The sequence below is a fragment of the Nicotiana tabacum genome, chromosome 10 (genome assembly GCF_000715075.1).
Source record: "Nicotiana tabacum cultivar K326 chromosome 10, ASM71507v2, whole genome shotgun sequence".
In the NCBI taxonomy this organism is placed as follows: Eukaryota; Viridiplantae; Streptophyta; class Magnoliopsida; order Solanales; family Solanaceae; genus Nicotiana; species Nicotiana tabacum.
The window spans coordinates 12,492,976-12,513,861 of NC_134089.1; the positions used below are offsets into that span (position 1 = coordinate 12,492,976).

General features: G+C 35.6%; 1 protein-coding gene across 20 annotated transcripts; it reads left to right on the plus strand.

Moving 5' to 3' along the window:
• Positions 1-2,676: 2,676 nt before the first annotated feature.
• LOC107810792 (protein trichome birefringence-like 14) lies at positions 2,677-16,642 on the plus strand. 20 transcript variants are annotated; one of them, XR_012695351.1, is made up of 9 exons: positions 2,677-2,748; positions 9,548-9,709; positions 10,083-10,423; positions 10,501-10,662; positions 11,091-11,318; positions 11,784-11,951; positions 12,246-12,367; positions 13,735-13,834; positions 16,164-16,642. XR_012695351.1 is itself a non-coding variant. In XM_075222584.1 (5 exons), the coding sequence occupies exons 3-5, from the start codon at positions 10,628-10,630 to the stop codon at positions 16,183-16,185; spliced, it is 285 nt and encodes a 94-aa protein (XP_075078685.1). In that variant the 5' UTR covers positions 2,677-2,748; positions 9,548-9,709; positions 10,083-10,627; the 3' UTR covers positions 16,186-16,642. The 20 variants fall into 20 exon arrangements, 1 of the variants encoding a protein (XP_075078685.1); XR_012695362.1 differs by having other exon boundaries at positions 10,083-10,662; positions 11,780-11,951; XR_012695353.1 differs by having other exon boundaries at positions 10,083-10,662; positions 13,719-13,834.
• Positions 16,643-20,886: the final 4,244 nt, after the last annotated feature.

Consider the following 20,886-nt stretch of genomic DNA (forward strand, 5'->3'; position numbering starts at 1 on the left):
GTTCATTACAAGTTAGCATAGCAGATGCTGAACTGGTAAACATACATGGAGAACATCAATGAACTACTATCATGTATCCTCTAATTTTAAACAAATTAATTGACGACACTTATTTAAACGACTATACAAGCTATAATAGATAACAAACAACAACAAAAACACACAAGTTAACAGGTGATTCCAGCGGCTTTGGGCTAAACCGGGACTTTATATGAAACTAACTAATCGATGAACTTGTTCGTGTTGACTGTATAGTTTAAAGAACATTCAACGAACAAAAGAGGGTTTCGACTAAATAAAAGGTCTGGAGATCAACAGGCTCGTCAGAAAAATCAAAAAAAATAAACTAAACTAAACATGAAAATGGATGAAAATCATAGAAGAACAAAAGAAAGAGAAAAGTTACCTCAGGGACTCGAAATCAAACTGTCCCAGGCTCGAGCTCGGACTCGACCATTTTGGAGGTCGAATGGACCTTAATCGAGTGTTCTCAACTAAGAACACTTCGACTAAAGTCGATTAGACCCCACATCGTCTTTTAATTTGGACAGATCTCAACTTTTGGTCTTTTAGGGTTCTTTGTGGTTTGATTTGGGATTCGTCCAGCTCCGGTCAGATTCGAACGGAACCAATGGCGTTTAGGGTGTGAGGGAGGTCAGGAGGTGTTGTAGTATGAATTTGTGGTCGGTAGGTGTAGATCTGGTTTTTGCTCGAACCTTCGAATGAAGATTCGAGACGTTCGGGGAAGATTCGAGGTAAACTGAGTGTGGATTTGGAGAGAGGGGGTCATGGTGATTCAGGGGTGTTAGTCTGGTGGTCATCGGCGTCATGGTTGCCGGGTTTACGGTGGGGGAGTCCTAAGGCGGCTAGGGTTTGTAGGGTTCGTCTCTGAGGCGATGATGAACAGGAGGTGAGTGGGGGTTTGGTTTGGGGGCATGGGGTGAGGGATTGGGGTTCTTACGGGGTGGGTGGTTTAATCCTGGCCGCTGGATCAATCAAGATCAATGGCCAGGATTAAAGGAGTTAACCAACACGGCGTCGTTTGGTTTAAGTAGGGAGGCGGTTCAAACCGAGCAACGGGTCGGGTTCAGGGAACGGGTAAGGGGGACGTATTCTGAGCCGTTGGATCATGTAAGGTCGACGGCTGGGATTGATTGCCGCAGAACGACGTCGTTCCAGTGATTGTGGGAATGGACCGGGCACAAGGCGTTTGGACTGGGTCTGCGTCTTGGTTTTGGGCCTGATTTTTGGGCCTAATATGAGTTTTCATTTTTTCAACTCTTTTTCTTTTTACTTTTAATTAACAATCAATAAAATTCTAAAATAATTTGTAAAACCAAAATTATCCTACAACACTGTTAAACCTTAACAACAATTGTCACACAAGGCTAAACATTTAATTAATTTAAAACAAAATTACACAACGGCACACATGACTGACAAAACGCAACAAAACTGCATATTTTGTAATTTTCTTTCTTTTTTTTTCTCCATAAAACGTGACTCAATTAATTCCAAGATGTACACTTAAATCTTGAATGTGCGTGCAACATGTATTTTTGTATTTTTTAATTAATCACAGCAAGGGTAAATATTTGCGGGCAAAGATAATTACTAAATGTCACGCAAATTCTCAAAATTGTACACAGATGAGATTTGTTTTATTTTAGATTTCTTTTGGAGTAATTTTCGTGAAGCAAAAATCACGTGCTCACATGCACCATTCTTCTTTTTTAATAATTCCCGCATAGAAAAAAAGTCCTTGACGTAACAGTTATAGCCTCAAGTCTATATAGAAGGAATATTCAAACACAAAAAACAACGGTCAACGACATATGGATAATTAAACAAATACCAGCTCATGATACAAGTACAAACTTTTAAAAGTCAATGACATAAATCTTTATATCCTCCTTCAATAAAAGTTATAACAGCATGATAAAAATTAAGAAAGTTAACAAAAAGATAAAAACTTAATATATGCTACTTAATTAAAGAATATGATGCTTATCAGGGTTTTAGAGTGAATTCAGGCAACTTAAATATTGAAACGGAGGTAAAATACAAGTTCAGATTTGGAGCGCCGCCAAAGGAACATATTGCTTGGACGGAGGGAGAGCACAGGTCAAGTCAATAACCGTTGAGCTTCAGTCTGTTGTGCAATATTAAGCTAGATATCTTTTTCTTATGTGCTTATAAGAATTCATGAGTATATATCTTCTGTGTTGTAGATTACTGTAGATCGTTTGTTTTAGCCTATGTCATGTTTCTGTCACCTTTTTGTCTACGTGGATCCACCATATAAATGACTAAGAAAATATTGCACTTAAATGATTTAGTAGGTTCTAGATTTCTATTATATAGAAGAGAAAGAGTTTCGACGTGTGTGTGTCGTGGCAATACATTTCAAATCAAGGGTAATATAGTCTTTTCGTTTATGCATACTTACGCAGCAACTGATTTGCCACGTTTTTTAGGCTTATTATCTCGATGCTCCTTCTGGCTCTCTCTATCCTCTCTCTGTCTCCCCATTCCCTTCGCTCTCTCTCTTTCCTACTTGTGTGCATCATCTAGAGTCTAGACTAGGCAAAATAATTTTCATCATCTTCCTTTTGTGTTCTTCCGTTGCGCTTGGATTGGCTCTATTTCCTTCTCCATTGCTCATTACCATTGATTTGTCTGTTCAATGGGCAGTGTGCTGGGTTGGCAACGATGATGGGGACTAGGGCTCTTTGTTTCTATCTTGCGGTGTGTTGCTAATTGCTTTTTACTATTATCTTCGTATAGTTGTTGTTTGTTCCAGAGCCAACGACCGCAACCGACCTACCATCTCTTTCTATTCCGATTCCTTAGGTAAAAACCTCTGATGTGGAGGTGTTTAGTAAAGAATCTTCAATGAACTGGTTTTCTTATTTAATTTCTTATGCATCCCTGGTCTTTTCCATTTTTCGGTGGTAAGGGAGAAAATAGAAAATTGCCGGCAAATGTTTGACACTGTTAGCACCTGAAGTTATTTACACCTCTATCCTGTTTTCTATTTTCACCACATAGCAAAAGAGTTATAGTTACAGAGCGAGATTTGAGGATTTTGGTTGTAACTATTTGGATTTCATGTCTTCCTTTTCTTCTTCACGAATGAAAGAAACTGATTTTTCACAATTAATTTAAAGTGGGGTTGAAAGTTTAAATCCAGTATAAAGAATTTTAGATAAGTCAAATATATTCTTGGTTCTCTTTGTCCTCGAAGGAGAAGCTCCTTGTAGATTAACTATAAATTGTGTCTGATTTGCTAAATTTCATGAATTTCTGAAACCATCACTAGGTGAAGAAGAAGTCTATTGTTTGATTAGAGATATCATCTGATGTCTCTGCTGAAGCTAAGTATCTCACTGCCATATAAGCTTATTAGAAGATTTATTTGCATAAATTTTGTGAAGAATGACGCATGATGTAGTTATATTTGTTTGTCCAGTATCTTGTGAAGGATATTTAAGCGACTTTCCGTTCAGGAGATCTTGGACGACTCTTGAATGATTAAGACAGCTAATCCAAATGGAGCCTACTGAAATTAAGTGATATTTTCGCATACTGCTCTCATCCATACAATTTTTTATGATATTTGTTTCAGGATTTGTTTTGTCTTTCAAAATGGTATTCCATTTCGAGAGTTAATTTTCAGTCATAGTTTGTCAAATTAAATATATAATTTCAGAACATGATATAAAAAAAAACAATCTTTCTTGGTAAGAGGAGTTTCATGCATGGCACTATCCTATTACAGTATATGTGCTAAGAAGAATGAATTGAAATTTTGGCTTCCTTTTTGGTCTCATAAAATTTTGAAATGCCTGATGAGATATCTATTCTCCTTGATTTTTTATATACTGACAAATCACTTAAATAACCATTTTATGTCACCATGTAATGTATGTGCCGCTAAAGCTCTCTTTGGGAGGTAAGTTGAGTTATCACAATGCAAGAAAAATGTCATATTTAGTGTTACCCACCTCTATGCCGGCTTCAGTGAAGCAGCTAACATCCCACAAGAATACTCTCTTGTGGATACCTGCTCCACTTGTTGATCTACCTGAGTTGTGCATTTGTGCTAAATCATGAATTTTCTTTCTCAACTTTTTCTCCGTAAATAATGATATCATCTATTTCTTCAACAACTATGCAATAACTAATATGGCTACTAAATTAAAGTCCCCATGGATATGTCCCATTAAAGATACATATTTTGTTGTTATTGAGAGTGAGATGTTTGGATAGGTTGTCTTATGCAATTTGGTGGGATCTGTTTGGAAGTGTTAAACATAATGTTTCAAATATGAAAAAATTAAATGTTAGTTGGTAATGTTGAATTTGGCAAAGTCCCACATCGGTGGGTTAGCCATTTGGTTGGAAAATTTTCCCTATAAAAGAAGGCCTAATGTTTAGGATTTAAATACACCTCTCATTTGCCTTCTCATCTGTTTAAGGCATTTGTATCTTCTCTCTTTAGTATTATTTCACTTGTATTTTTGGAGTGAAATAAAATATTGGTTGTGTCCGAGGAGTAGGCAAAATTAGCCGAACCTCGTAAATTCTGGTGTTCCCTTTATTGTTGCTTTATTGTCTTATTTATTATTTGGTGGCTGTCATAATTTTTGGTATAGTAGTTGTGACTTATTCACACTATATACATTTGGCTTCCGCAACAATTGGTATCAGAGCCAAGGTACTGTCTAAGTATGCTCTGTGGTTGCAGCATAGTCTGATCTTCCACATCAGAAAAGATTTATCTTGGTAACTGTGTCAAGGTTCTGTCTGAGTATGCTCTGTGGTTGCAGCTTAGTCTGATCTTCTACATCAGAAAGGAAATAATCTTGATTTGTGTCGTCAGCTATTAAATAATATTTGTGTCAAATATGGGAGACAATAAACAAGAAGAATCTACATCAAGTGTCAACAACACGTCATCATTGGCATCTTCACTTATGACAAGAATTGTGTCAAATGCGAAATTTACGGTAGAAATATTTGACGGGTCCGGACATTTTGGGATGTGGCAAGGCGAGGTTCTAGATGTCCTTTTTCAACAAGGGCTAGATCTGGCCATTGAAGAAAAGAAACCAGATGTTATTGGAGAAGAAGATTGGAGAATTATCAACTGTGTTGCTTGCGGTACCATTCGATCCTACCTTGCTAGAGAGCAGAAATATCCATACACAAAGGAAACTTCTGCAAGTAAATTATGAAAAGCACTGGAGGATAATTTTTTGAAGAAAAACAGTCAAAATAAATTGTACATGAAGAAGAGACTGTTTCACTTCACCTATGTTCCTGGTACCATGATGAATGAACATATCACCAGTTTCAATAAGTTGGTCACAGATTTGCAAAATATGGATACAATTTATGATGATGGTGACTTGGCCTTGATGTTGTTGGCGTCACTTCCTGATAAGTACGAGCACCTTGAAACTACTCTACTCCATGGAAATGACGAAGTTTCTCTCAGAGAAGTTTGTTCGGCTTTGTACAGCTATGAACAAAGAAAGCGAGAAAAACAGAAGGGCGGAGAAGGAGAAGCACTATTTGTGAGGGTCGTCCTCAAAATCAAACGAGGACAAAGAAGGGAAGATCCAAGTCAAGATCCAGACCCAGCAAAGATGAATGTGCCTTTTGTCGAGAAAAAGGGCACTGGAAGAAAGACTGTCCGAAGTTGAAGAATAAGGCCAAATATAATAATGGAAAGGCCATTATGGATTCAAATGTAGCTGATTGTGATGATTCAGACTTCTCATTAGTTACAACAGAGTCATCAATATCATTAGACATATGGTTGATGGACTCGGCTTGTAGCTATCATATGTGTCCCAACAGGGACTGGTTCGTGGATTTTCAAGAAGGAGAATATGGAATTATTCACACAGCGGATAACAACCCTCTTACCTCATATGGGATTGGTTCAATACGATTAAGGAACCACGATGGAATGATCAGAACATTAACAGATGTTCGATATGTACCAGATTTGAAGAAGAATCTCATCTGTGTGGGAGCCCTTGAATCAAAAGGGTTCAAAATCATTGCAGAAAATGGAGTGATGAGAGTATGCTCCGGTGCACTAGTGGTAATGAAGGCTAATCGGAAGAATAATAATATGTACCGCAATCGTGGCAGTACAACTATTGGGACAACGACAGTGACATCTAGTGACGACAAAGAGGCAGAAGCAACCAAGCTATGGCACATGCGCTTGGGACATGCTGGAGGAAAATCCTTGAAAACTCTATTAGATCAAGGATTGTTAAAAGGAGTCAAGGCTTGCAACTTGGAGTTTTGTGAGCATTGTGTTAAAGGGAAACAGACAAGGGTTAAATTTGGTACAACGATCCATAATACTAAAGGCATTTTGGATTATGTACACTCTGATGTTTGGGGTCCTTCCAAAACACCTTCATTGGGTGGGAAACACTATTTTGTAACCTTTGTTGATGATTTTTCCCGAAGAGTGTGGGTGTATATAATGAAAAACAAAGATGAAGTGCTGGGAATTTTTCTCAAATAGAAGACGATGGTGGAGAATCAAACAGGCAGGAGGATCAAGTGTATTCGCACAGACAATGGAGGTGAATACAAAAATGATCATTTCAATAAGGTCTGTGAAAATGATGGCATCGTCCGACACTTCACTGTTAGACATACACCACAATAGAATGGAGTGGCAGAACGTATGAACCGGACCTTGCTGGAGAAGGTACGGTGTATGTTGTCCAATGCTGGCTTGGGCAAAGAATTTTGGGCTGAGGCAATTACATATGCATGCCACCTCATTAATCGTCTACCATCTGCTGCTATTGATGGCAAGATACCATTTAAAAAATGGTATGGAAAACCTGCTGTAGATTATAACTCTTTGCACGTGTTTGGCTCAACTGCATATTATCATGTGACGGAGTCAAAATTGGATCCAAGGGCAAAGAAGGCTATTTTTATGGGAATTACTTCTGGAGTCAAAGGATATCGCTTATGGTGTCATATGACAAAGAAAATAATATTCAGCATGGATGTTACCTTTGATGAATCTGCTATGGTAAATAAGGTAACAGAAGATACCAAACAAAATGAAGGTGTTTCTAAGCAGGTGGAGTTTGAGGGAAAATTTATTTTTCCTACACAAAAAGCAGAGGAGGAAACAAATGAAGATTACCCTCTGGAAGGAGAGCCAGTAGAGGAGATTCCAACTCAGGAACCTCAACAACAACTTGAATCAATAGCAACCAGCAGGCCAAAAAGAACAATAACGAAACTTGTTCGTCTCATAGAGACGGTTGCTTGTGCAACCTCAATTGTAGCTGATGATGTTCCTACCACTTATAAAGACGTTGTCCAAAGTTCAGAAGAAGATAAGTGGATGATTGCCATGAATGATGAAATACAGTCCCTTCATCAGAATCATACATGGAGATTGGCCAATCTCCCGAAGGGAAAGAAAGCAATTGGGTGCAAATGGGTATTTGCAAAGAAGGAAGGATTTTCTAACCAAGTAGATGTTCGCTACAAAGCAAGATTGGTGGCCAAAGGATATGCTCAAAAGGAGGGAATTGATTACAATGAAGTGTTTTCTCCAGTTGTAAAACATTCCTCCATTAGAATTATGTTGGCTTTGGTAGCACAATTGGATTTGGAACTAGTTCAGATGGATGTAAAAACTGCATTTTTACATGGAAACTTGGAGGAGGAAATCTACATGACTCAGCCAGAAGGATTCAAAGTTGCTGGAAAAGAAAATATGGTGTGCAAACTTGAAAAATCGTTGTACGGATTGAAACAATCTTCTAGACAATGGTACAAGCGATTTGACGAGTTTATGTTGCGGCAAGGGTACAAGAGAAGCAAATACGATCATTGTGTGTATTTGCACAAGCTTAAAGATGGTTCCTTTGTATATCTTCTCCTATATGTTGATGATATGTTGATAGCTTCCAAGAATTCGGAAGAAATTGATAAGTTGAAGATTCAACTGAAGAAGGAGTTCGAGATGAAGGATCTGGGTGAGGCAAAGAAAATTCTTGGCATGGAGATAATTAGAGATAGACGTTCAAAGAAACTCTGTTTATCTCATAAAGAATATTTGAAGAGAGTACTACAATGTTTTGGCATAGATGAAAGACTAAGCCAGTTAGTACTCCACTTGCTCCCTATTTTAAGCTAAGTACTACTATGTCGCCAATGGATGAAGCTGAACGAGAGTATATGTCAAAGGTACCATACACAAATGTTGTTGGTAGCTTGATGTATGCAATGGTTTGCACAAGGCCTGACATTTCACAAGCTGTTGGAGTTATTAGCAGATATATGCACAATCCAGGGAAGGAGCATTGACAAGCTGTGAAGTGGATTCTACGGTATATTCATAATACTGTAGATGTCGGGTTAGTTTTTGAGCAGGAAGACAATCAGTCTGTAATTGGATATTGTGACTCATATTTTGCGGGTGATCTGGACAAACGAAGATCAACTACTGGTTATGTGTTTACTTTTGCAAAGGCACCAGTTAGTTGGAAGTCTACTTTGCAGTCAACAGTTGCTTTGTCTACAATAGAGACAGAGTATATGGCTATTACAGAGGCTGTGAAGGAGGCAATTTGGCTTCAAGGATTGCTAAAGAAGCTTGGTGTTGAACAAAAAGGTATCACAATTTTTTGTGATAGTCAAAGTGCTATTCAATTAGCGAAGAACCAAGTTTATCATGCAAGGACGAAGCACATTGATGTTCGGTATCATTTTGTACGAGAAATCATAGAATAAGGTGGAGTCACGATGAAGAAAATTCACACTACAGAGAATCCTGCTGATATGCTGACAAAAGTGGTGACTGCGGTCAAGTTTCAACATTGTTTGGATTTGATCAACATTGTTGAACACTGAAGATTGAAGATGAAGACACAACCAAATTTTTTTATTGAGAGACGATTGAAGATGTGTAATTTTGCCAAGGTGGAGATTTGTTGAATTTGGCAAAGTCCCACATCGGTGGGTTAGCCATTTGGTTGGGAAATTTTCCCTATAAAAGAAGGCCTAATGTTTAGGATTTAAACACACCTCTCATTTGCCTTCTCATCTGTTTAAGGCATTTGTATCTTCTCTCTTTAGTATTATTTCACTTGTATTTTTGGAGTGAAATAAAATATTGGTTGTGTCCGAGGAGTAGGCAAAATTAGCCGAACCTCGTAAATTCTGGTGTTCCCTTTATTGTTGCTTTATTGTCTTATTTATTATTTGGTGGCTGTCATAATTTTTGGTATAGTAGTTGTGACTTATTCACACTATATACATTTGGCTTCCGCAACAAGAAGTTCTCGAGGATTAAAATATATAATGTAATATGTATTTGGCACCAGTTTAAATGTTGAGGAAGGAACTTTCCTCTTTAACATGAGTAACTATTTTGGGACAAACCGAAAAGGACAGCATTATTATGACATAGTAAATAGAACTTGATGGAAACGTTGTTGAATCCTGTTAAGTTACTTATTTATTCTTTGTTCTCTTGTAGATTATACAGTGAAAGATGAAGAAGTTTTAAGAGAACGAAATAGAATAGAGAAATCAGAAGAAAGCGTGAACTTTGAACCCACCATTCCAAATTCACCTACTAAGGAGTCCACTACAAAGGATAAGGTGACCGAAGAACTAATTACTAATACTGAGATAGAAGGTATGGTATGTTTGATTACAATCTTTAATCTTTTATGTGTGCCTCAAATTATGAAAAATTAGTGCCATAGTAAAGTCCCTTTCTTTCTTTGCGTCATACGTCAATGTGTCTGTTTTCAGTCCTTCAAATTAAAAGAAAGAGAAGCTTCCTTTTCCTGAGTTGTATGAATAAATAGATCCTAATCTGCTTACTGTGTACTGAATATGTTGCTTCAACTCCTCTACTTGATTTTATTTGCCAAAGTGTCTGTTTCTCTGCATAAAAGAAACTTCCGCACCTATTCATGTTTTATAATATCTTTGTATCCTGAGATGTTATTGAGGTCAAGCAATATGTAGTCTCTACCGCGTGATGTTTTAATGGTGTTTTTCAGGAAGTGGGGGTATTCCTCCCAGCTCTGCCCAAAAAGGATATTTAAAAGGAGCTTTCGAAGAAAAAAGTAGTTCAAGAGAACATGTAAATGAAGTTGCTGCTCCAGTGAATTCTGCAGACAGCCCTATAGAAAATTTGACATCTGCCTCAGAAGTTTGTAAACTTCTAATGTTCATGGAAGTCAAATATTGACGGATTTGATTACATTGTCGTTGAACAAATACCTAATTTCCTTCTTTTTCCAATTATAATCACCCTTTCTTGGGTTATGGATAATCTTAAAAAAAGGCCTTGCTTACCAATTGGCCTATCCTGAAATTTGCTGGTGAATTTGATACAATGGTTAGTACGATATTGGTTACTAATACCTTTATCTTAATTTCCATGTTGTAACTTTGCTAAAGGTAGATTGGTCACAGATGATAGTAGGCCTCTATATTCTGGATTTGGCTGCAAGCAATGTTGTCAGCCATGTGGGCTTGCCGCTTGACACAACGTATGGATTTTGAATATGAGAAACTACGTTGTAGACCAAGAGATTGAGAGATGGAAGAGTTTACTGGTGTTAACTTCCTGAAAAGGTACGGATTCCTTTTTCTGTAATTGATTACTTTCTGATGCCGGGGATATCTAACCTTAGAAAATTTCTTCCGAAATCTATTAAAACCTCCTCTCTTCATCTGTCTGGAATTAATAGTATTGTACCTACCATGGCTTGTAATGTATTTTCCAAGGGCAGAAGTGTAAGCTTGAGTAAACCAAAGAGATTAGAACATATATCTCATATTAACTGCAAGAATTTGTGACTGTGAAGCTCCCCTATGTAGTGCATGCTCTCTCTCTACATCATAATGTCTGAAAATAGATGATTCTGTTTGCACTATTTTTCAGTGTCTAAATTTTATTGTTACATAGAATATGGCGCTGCTCTCTCCCTTCTTCAATTCATCAGGTGATATTTAATTGGTTTTACATACATGGAATTTACTGAACTTGGTTGTGCGTCCAGGATGGAAAATGGAACTCTGGCTTTTATTGGGGATTCCCTCAGTAGACAACAATTTCAGTCACTTGTGTGTATGATTACTGGTGGTGAAGACAGACCTGATATTCTCGACGTGGGACGCGAATATGGTCTTGTAAAGGTTTGTGGTGCTAAACTACCTGATGGATGGGCTTATCGATTTTCGAGTACCCAAACAACTACTAACTTTACTTATGAGGACACTATTTTGAGGTAATTTAGTATAATTTTATCTTCCATGCCATTTGATTGGTACAGGTAGCCTAAAATTTGCTGAGTAAGCGCCATGACCTGCAGAGCCTTTTCATTGTTTCATCTCCATCGTCTATTCACCTGTATACCTCTTTATTTTCCCCTTTACTTCTTGACTTCTCTGTGAATTCTCCTGTTGGCAATTGCAGATAGTTTATCCATTTTTGTTCTATTTGAATTTGCTGCGAGCTCTTTAATATAGTTAGTTGTTTGTGCATTTTTTTTTGGTATATTGCACTTCTTCTATTGCTAATCTAAATTTTAGTTGGTAAATGTTGGTTTTTTGCTGTTTTGCATAATTGTTGCTAGAGTTTTTACATACATATCAGTAAATATTCCTGATTTGCACATTTAATAGTTTTTTTTTTGATGAAATATGTTCGTTTTCTGTTGTTTTGCCTAATTCTGATGAAATATGGAAGTCAGGGTACAAGAAGTACAAGATAACAAAGAAGAATAATTACCTCAATAATGCATCTAAGTGCTAGAAAAAAGAGCAAGGGAAAAGAAGACGACTTGGAGAAAAAAGTGTCGCAACTGCTGCAATAATGATAGAGTACTAGAGAAGAAGTATGCTGATTAATAAAGGTGAAAGTAAGTTCATATCAAATAGTCAATATGCAATTGTACACTTGCTCCATAAAGACCTTTTATTTTTTTCATGAAAAATGAAAATGAAGAGATAAACCATGATGAGTGAATTCCTTGCGTTCATTATGTCTATGTGCCGGCTACTCTCGAATTCCTTAATGGCAGGATACAGTTATTGGGGTTTGTCTACAGCTACCCCTTTTTCCATGTGTCTGGTATAATTTTGTTATATTAGTGAAATAAATTTTGAGTGGAAGGAGGTTTCTGATTCTAATGTATTTCTTGCATGTTGTGCAGCTATGTGTGGTGTATTCGTGTGTACTCGCACTCTTTTACTGGCAGGAGCTCTTTGGAGCATGCTAAATTTGAGCTTATGGTATAATGAAGTACAAACAAAGATGCATGACACTGTTTAGAAAGTATGTTAATTACTACCGACTAATTTAGTTCTCTTGATTCTCATATCAAAATGAAGTTGATTAAAAATAAAAGTTACAACTTTTATACTATTGGGCCCGTGCTGGCACGGGCAATTACCGTCTAGTATAGTTAAAAGTACTACTTTTTCGTCATAACTGTATAACTTTAAATAAGGTATCATTGGTGAAACATGACAATCTAGTAGAGAATTCTTGATATGATCAATATAGGTAAAAGTTCTACTTTTTTGTCTTAACTTTTTATAACAGTAAATGAGGTACTATTGGTGAAACATGATAATCCGGTAATTTGATAGAGTTCCCTACCAAATGATATTTTTCTACTATCTAATAAAGGGGAGTTAGCAAGCACCTGGACGACATGTCTGCCTAGTCTTTATAAGGGTAATATTGTCCTTATGCCTTAATTTGAGAAACGTGACAGACGCAGCGTTCTCTGCATTAAAAGGTTAATACCAAGATTATTACAAATGCAGCGATTTGTACCAATCTAGCAATAGTTCAAAAGCTCCGCTGTCTGTAAATTCCTTGATCTTATCTTTAAAGTTTCGCAAATTTTCCTCTTTGGATCATTGTTTCTTGTGAGTTTTCTTCTTCTCATCTTGTGTTTCACTATTTAATCTTTGATGGCATGTTTGGGCTTTGCTGCACAGAAAGTTTAATGTCTCAATCGCCTTTGTTCTTTAGGTGTTCGAGGCAATTATTGAATGAATTAAGCCTTTTTCTAGATTTCTACTATTGTTTTGGGTTGAATTTCTTGACTGTGGAATAATTGGGTTCAATTCTATAGTCTTGGCAGTAAATAGTTTTTTCCTAGAAGAATATGGTTAGGAGGGGAGCACTGAGATACGTCCAATTTTAACGCTTTGTGTATCAATCTAGCAACATCTGAAAAGTTTAACAATCTTCAAACTCCTTTGTGACTGCGACCTTCTCTCCCCTCGCTCTTCTTGTTGTTAGCTGTACACTTTGCCGAATTTTTCGTTTCGATTATTATTTTCCTGTGAGTTGCTTCTTCTTATCTTTTGTTTCTCTCTGCCATCTTTCATGGGATGCTAGACTTTTGCTGCACAGAAAGTTTAATATGTGGAGTTGTCTTTGCTCTTTAGGTGTTTGAGAAAATTCTTGAATGAATCAGAGTTTTTACTAAATGTTTATTATTTGTTTATCAATTTAATTTCTTGTTCCGCTTGGGAGGAGAACGGGCTGCTAATTTTGATTTTAGATAAATTATGTGCGGTGATAGAACTTAATTTGGTGGGTAATAGATAGAATTTTTAATAGATAGAGTATTCTGTGATATTTTTAAACATCTCATTGAGAACTTCAGATGGAAATATTTACAGGTAAAAAGGAAACTTGAACTGGCATAATTGATGGATTCCAAAGAACCAAACAAGTGCTCATAAATATACAGCTTATTTTTTACTGTACAGCCTCATATAGGTGAATGTCCTCTACTCTTCCTTTTCGTTTTAAGTATGCTGAAGCATCAATTAAAGTGGAACATCTGTGTGGGTTTATTGTACTTAAGTGTTAATTCTATCATATTGAGCCTTATTCCACCAAAAACTTTGTTATAATAGAATTTCCTATGAACTCTACCTGAAGAACTGAATGACCAAAATTTTAACTCCGCCTATATTTCAGTTATACTACAACACAGCAGTCCCAAGCCCCGATAAAGGAGGAGGGTTTATTGATCCACAATCAAACTTGTGTGATTAAGTGTTCATCCATTTGAAATTATCCTTTTCCTCCAAAGTTCTACAAATATCATAAGCTATATATCCATTTTTTGGTTTGTTTGGTTCATCTTTGGAGCTTGAGATGTCAACACAGTATGATTGTTTTCACAATGCAATCTATATATAAGCACTATGAAGAATCTATTTAGTACATGGTTGACTTATTGACTTTCTAATTTTTTCCAATTTCATCGTTACCATTATTTGAGGATATCGTCTATACTTGATAATCTTATTCAATTCTTTCGTTGTGTTGGTTTTTTTCCTCCCAGTTATACACATTATAGCACAACAACCTCCATATGAAGGACTATGTACTCTTGCTACTCCTATTAGTAAGATGCACAGAGTGTGCTTACAAAAATAAAATGAAAAAGTACAATAAGTGTTAATGTAAATGTCCAAGCTGTTCAAATCATTTGACACCATTGCAATTGGACACTTTGCTTACCAAAGGAAATACCTCACGATTTTGGACAGTTGGTTCTGTGGAAGTTTTTTGTCACTATTTTCTACTTAGTATTGACCCTCTGAAGGTAAGAAAGCATACATATTTTTATCTTTATAATTGTGAATGCTTAGGGGATTTGGTGCATGTAATCCTTCAGTAGTTGAGCAAACAAACTTTTAGTGTTCTTAGCTCTGTAATGTTGTCCGCACTATATTATTAACTTTATTCCCGTGGTTCCTAATTGTTCTCCGCTAATTCATACTCTCCCTTTTCTTCCACTTATCTATTTCTTTTTAGTTTTCACATTCTTCCATTTATCTATTACAGAGGCAAACTAGCAAATTTAGTTAAAAAAAATTCAAAATTACAGTAAATAAATGAGTAGATGATGCTGTATTTCTTGGTGTAGTAGATGATGCTGTATTTCTTGGTGTATTATTGTTTACTCTATCGTCACATGTGTTATATGAGCTGGATTTAATGGTATTGTGGTGTTGAAGTCACTTGAAGCGCAGCTTGAACCAATTTCCAGTGCATCTGTTATCTGGGAATGCTATAGAGGTTGCGCGCTTGCAAGAGTTTGATTCTGAGCTATATATTTTTGGTCCTACCATTACGAAGGCATTCGCTTCTACCATATGGTGCAACTGTATCATTTGAATTCCATTTTTGTTCCTAAGCGGATCTAATATATCTGATTGCATATTTAAACTATTTGCATCCACTTTGTGCCTTTTTCTGTTTTCGTAGATTTGACATTTATAATTTGTTTTCCGTTAAACCATCTCCGACTTGGATAACAGATTGAGCCTGTAAAAGACTAATCTTTTCTTAGATGACACATCTTGCACAATTCTGGACATAGTAAATATGCACAACGCATCAACATGCATTTCAAGTGCTGCCTGTTTTACACACACAGAGCTCTTTCCATTTGCCCGTGTTGGTAGCACACGTCCTCCCCCATTTTTACACATACAGTTTGGTTGCATTTTTTTCTCTTATTTGTGCTTTTGCTCGGTACCAATTCTGTTATTCTTGTTCGTTCTCTAGGTTTTGTTTGCATCTAATTCTTAATTCTGTATTTTTCTTCTCCACTCTCTTACTAGGTGTTTGAGAAAATTTCTCTTTCTGCTTTAGTCCTTTTCCCTCTGATCAAAGCCTCAGCTAAACTTGTGTGTTTCTCGGTTTACTTCGGTTTCTGCGGGTTTGGGTTATAAGTGCTTCTACTGGGTTCTCACTTCTTCTTGTCCTTCTATGACTGCTTGAATGGTTTGCGCTTGACCATATGTGCTTATTATGAATCTTCTTCAGTTTGTTCTCTTTGTCATTTAATTGATGCAAATCCTCGAAGTGCACACTTTGTTCCAAAGTATATTTTTTTGCCTTTAATTTTTTATCAGATGGCTTAAATTGTTAATTTTGTCTCATAAATAAGTGATTCGTAGAATTTTTCCCATATTTACCTTTGTATTTTGGTGTATATACAGTTGGAAAAAAAGTTAATATAGCAAGTGTTATTTTTCAGCACATGTGCCTATGTTTGTAAAATGTTTGCTCCTTTTTCTCTTTGCAGGTACTCCCAGTTATACGTGTGACTACTCTGCTTTACAGGATAAGCTGATTGCAAACTTTTTTGTAAAATTACTTGCATACTTGAACGCGAACATCAGTGGATAAAAGAGGTATGCCTACATCACATTCAGAACAAAAGAACTACCCTAGCCTAGCCTGCACAGTATTTCAGGAATAAAGAGCGCACCCATGAAGCTGGATGATAACTACATCACATACTGGAAAGCACACGCTTGAAATTGGTTAACCACCAACGAGTAGTGGATAAGAGGACCAGGTTGTGTAAAGAAAATAGCAAATAGTCAGACTGTTTTTAAGTAATTTGCCAGAGCTCCCATTTGTTCTGAGAATAACCTTCTTATTCGGACAAAGAGTCCGATCAAAAGGCAATGCCATCTCGCCAACAAATTCCACTAGAGACAGAACAATGAAAATGATAGGAATAATATCGTTTTCTCAATGTAAGTGTGAATTGTTTTAGATGAAAGTGGTAGTGACCATGTGCATTATGTTCCATATTCTGTAAATTTCACTGATTTATCAACCCTCCAAGTTCTAACTTGAGAGCTTTGTGTTGGAACTGAACCGTGATGGCAGCAGGTGTTTGCTGGTGAAAATTTTACCGACTAAAAGGATAAAATTTTCAATTATGAATAGTAGATTATGCATATTTAAGAATTTCGGAGTACCTTGACATTGGGCCCGTGCAGAGCTCGGGCTACACCCCATTAGTGATCAATATAAGAAAAGTTCTACCTTTTTGTTACAACTGTTTGTTTAAGGTACCGTCGGAGAAACATAACAATATGATAGAGTTTGTAGTTACCCAACAAGATAGAATAAAATATAAAATCCTACTATTTTGTCATAACTTGCCTACTATACATCTGATATTCTTTTACACTTTTGTTCGTAATATTAAAATTAGGATAACCTGGTAGATTTTGTGTGTTATGCTACAGGATAGCTAGCTATGTTCAATACAACATGAAGTCTTCCCAGATTGCCTTAACTTTACCGATTTTGATTGCTCTTGCCGCTATCTCTGCCGCTCAACCATAGGATCATTTTATACATACATACATACATACATATATATATATATACATACATACATATATACATATACATACATATATATATATATATATATATATATACAAATCTTATACACTTTTTCGACTGCCAAATGTAAATAATTTCTAGCGTGGGCTAAAATGAAAATAATCCATAATCCTTTTTATTTTAAATCTCCCAATAAAGGGGGGAAGTGCACAGTTAGTAACTAATTAGAATTGTATTTACTCTTTAACAACTGTTTAAAATGTATTTATTCTTTAGCCAGCGCTTTAATAAAATTTTTACCTGCCCGGACAAAAATACCCCTGTGCTAGACATGGTGTCCTTAACTTCATGAGTGTTGTGTAAATATTAAGGACAAAGTGTCCTGAATTAGCACCTTCTGTTTTAAACTTTAGGACATCATGTCCTTAACTTCATACGTGGAGTGTAAATGTTAAGGACATGGTGTCCTTAACTTCATGAGTGTTGTGTAAATATTAAGGGCACAATGTCCTTAACTTCATGAGTGTTGTGTAAATATTAAGGGTAAAGTGTCCCTGTATTTGCACTATATGTTGTTAAATTTTAGGACATCCTCAACTTCATATATGCAATGTAAATGTTAAGGACATAGTGTCCTTAATTTCATGAGTGTGCGCAAATATTAAAGACATGGTTCGCTTAATGTCCAAAAGTTAAGGACATTTCAGAAACGTTTATCCTCAATACTAGATTCCTAGTTCAATATTTCAGGATGTTTAGAAAATTATGTCCTAACGTTTACTTGTTTTGCTTAATGTCTAGAAGTTTTCAGAAATTGAATTTGATTCTCGTTTAATCCCCACAAAACAAACTCAAGTAAGGAACACAACTTTCCAATAGCAGTACAAACACATCCCAATAGCTAATTTGATTCAATTTTCACGAAATCAACAAACCCCAGGTGGTCGTCTTCTCCAAAATCGGCTTCGCAAATTTTCGACAAACCCTAGCAAATTAGATCACAAATGGTCCAAATCTGTAGAATCAACTCACAAAGGTGTTTCCTAACAAATATTTTGAACACCCAATTGATTTTATATATCCAAATTTTAAGAGAAGAAACGAAAGTTTTAGTGTCGGAGAGAAGCGAGGGTTTTGAGATTTTGATAATGAAAAAGGGTTGAAAAGAAAAGAGATGAAGAAAGGATAAAAACGTCTATTCATATACATTACTAACAACAAAATAGTGGATATATATGCTTAGCATTGAAATTGCTGGCCAAATACTAAATAGCATCTTAAAAACTGGCCACCCCATGCCATTTCCACCCAAGAAAGTGTCCATGTTAGGAAAAGCTGGTATAGTCCAGGCCCAAATATAGGTCATATACTGTAGGCCCATATATAATTGGGCCATATTAAGTGGTTGTTGAATTGAAGCTTAAAACCCAACCACCCTCCCCCCCCCCCCACAAAAAAAAAAAGAAAAAGAAAAAAGGAACTTAAGGAAACAGTGGAAATGAAATTGAAAATTGAATTATCTATTGATGATTGATGGTATTTCCAAGCTAACCTCCGCTTTTAATTGTCAGAGGGCACATTTTAATTCATACAAAATTTACACAATTTAGGTTTATAAAAGTTATTGATAAGAACCACAACGAGATAGTAGTAACTTGTATTGGTAAACGGCGGCTTGGTGACAAATATGAGAAATTTATTATTGGTTACCTGTTGTATTTCTCCCTTTTCAAAAAATAAATTATCAAATTGGTTTGAACATTTTCGTCCAAATTTCTTTTAGTCCTATTTATATAATCCATTCTCCACAATGCATACCGAAAAGTTGTTACCAACTTTAATCTACTAATAAACAATGAAACACTATTATGAGAAATGTTCTAGAAACTTAAATATAATGTCAAATGGCCGTTGAATTTGGATGAAGCCAAAACTATTAAATAATATTAAAGATTAACGTTATTATCACGAGAGAGGACTTTGTTATAACCTTTTAGGTGTATTTGCCACTACTTTATATAAAATTACTAAATTATTTTTTTAAAGGATTAGCTTCCCATATCCTTCTCTCCTATGTGTGTGTTTGTGCAAGTATTTTTTCAAGCATAAGTAGCTAGGTTTCACATTATTCAATTTGGTAAATGTCTTCTTAATTCACATATGGTTTTCTCCTACATCTAAATGTCAACTACCTTCTACCAAAATTTGTCCTACGCTTTCTGGTTGAAAATATGACCTAATAATACCTATGAACAAAACCATGATAATATAAGCTAAGTGCGTCCATATATTTATAAAGAGAGAACAAATAGCACGGGGCTAGTCAGTTTTCGGATTGATAATCGAAAAATAGTCATCGTTTGCAAAATCATTGGAAAATAGCCACTATTTTATGCGGAAATAAAATCTGGACAAAAAATACCTTAGTTGAAACAAGAAAAATTTCAGCATAATATGCTGAATTATGGAGCTCCTGACTCATGAGTATAAACTTCTAGCGTATTATGTTGGAACTCCAGCACATTATGAAATTCCAGCATATTATATTAGAATTTCATATGCAAAAAATTCGAACTCTAGCATATTATGCTCTCTCTTTTTTTGGATTTTTAAGAGTGTTTTTGTTCAGATTTTATCTTTATATGAAAAAGTAACTAAATTTTGATTACTTTTGAAATTGTGACTAATTTTCAATTACCAGTTGCAAATCAGGCTATTTATGATTTTTTCCCCTCCTCTTGGAGCCCGTTTGGACATACAATTTTTTTCCTTTTTTTTTCAATTTTTTTTTGAAAATAATATTTGGTTATCCCATTCTTACTAATTTTTCCCTTTTCACTTGAAAATCAGTTTCCAAATTTGAAAAACTGGCTGAGAATTTGCTAGTTTTTAATTTTATAAATTTACCCTATATTTTTAAAATTTATAAAATGATCCCATTAGTTTTTCATCTTTGGCGACTGATGGTGGAACATCAGTCCTAGTTGATACTTGAACTATGCCTACTGGAAGTTTGATTATATGGTTATAACTTATGAGATTATATGGTTATGACTGATGTGGCTATGCCTGCTCTTGCACCTTTTCTGTGTGTTAGTAGAATTAAAAAATGTGATATTGATTTTGCTTCTTTTGTACATTGCAGTAAAGCAGAATATGATAACAGTTAAACAATAGTATTTTGATTGTTTATTTCAAGTAGGATAATCAAATTGGGGTAGTTTTGATATTTTTTACAAGTTATGAGGTATAAATCATGTTTCATGATTTTGAAAAAAAAGACATCCAAATATATTGCAAAAATTATAACCAAACACAACTTCATCTTCAATTCAAATTTTAGTGAAATTCCAAATTTGTTTTTTTTTTTTTCGGAATTCATGTCCAAACGCCCACTTAAACGCATTAAAAAAGAAATTGAAATGAATAAAGTAAAAAAGAACCAAAGTCAAATTTGAAATACTCCAAACATTAATTAGTTAATATGGATTGACTACGTACGTTAATCTTAACGTACCTCCACACGTAACATGTAGTTTGTTCTTTGGTAGGGAAGCTTCCAGCTCCTTAATATTTCATTTGTTTCTTTCATCATTTTTCAATCAACCTCCCTCTCATCAGCTTCAACTAAAAAGTTTACTGATTGAAAATCCAAGATA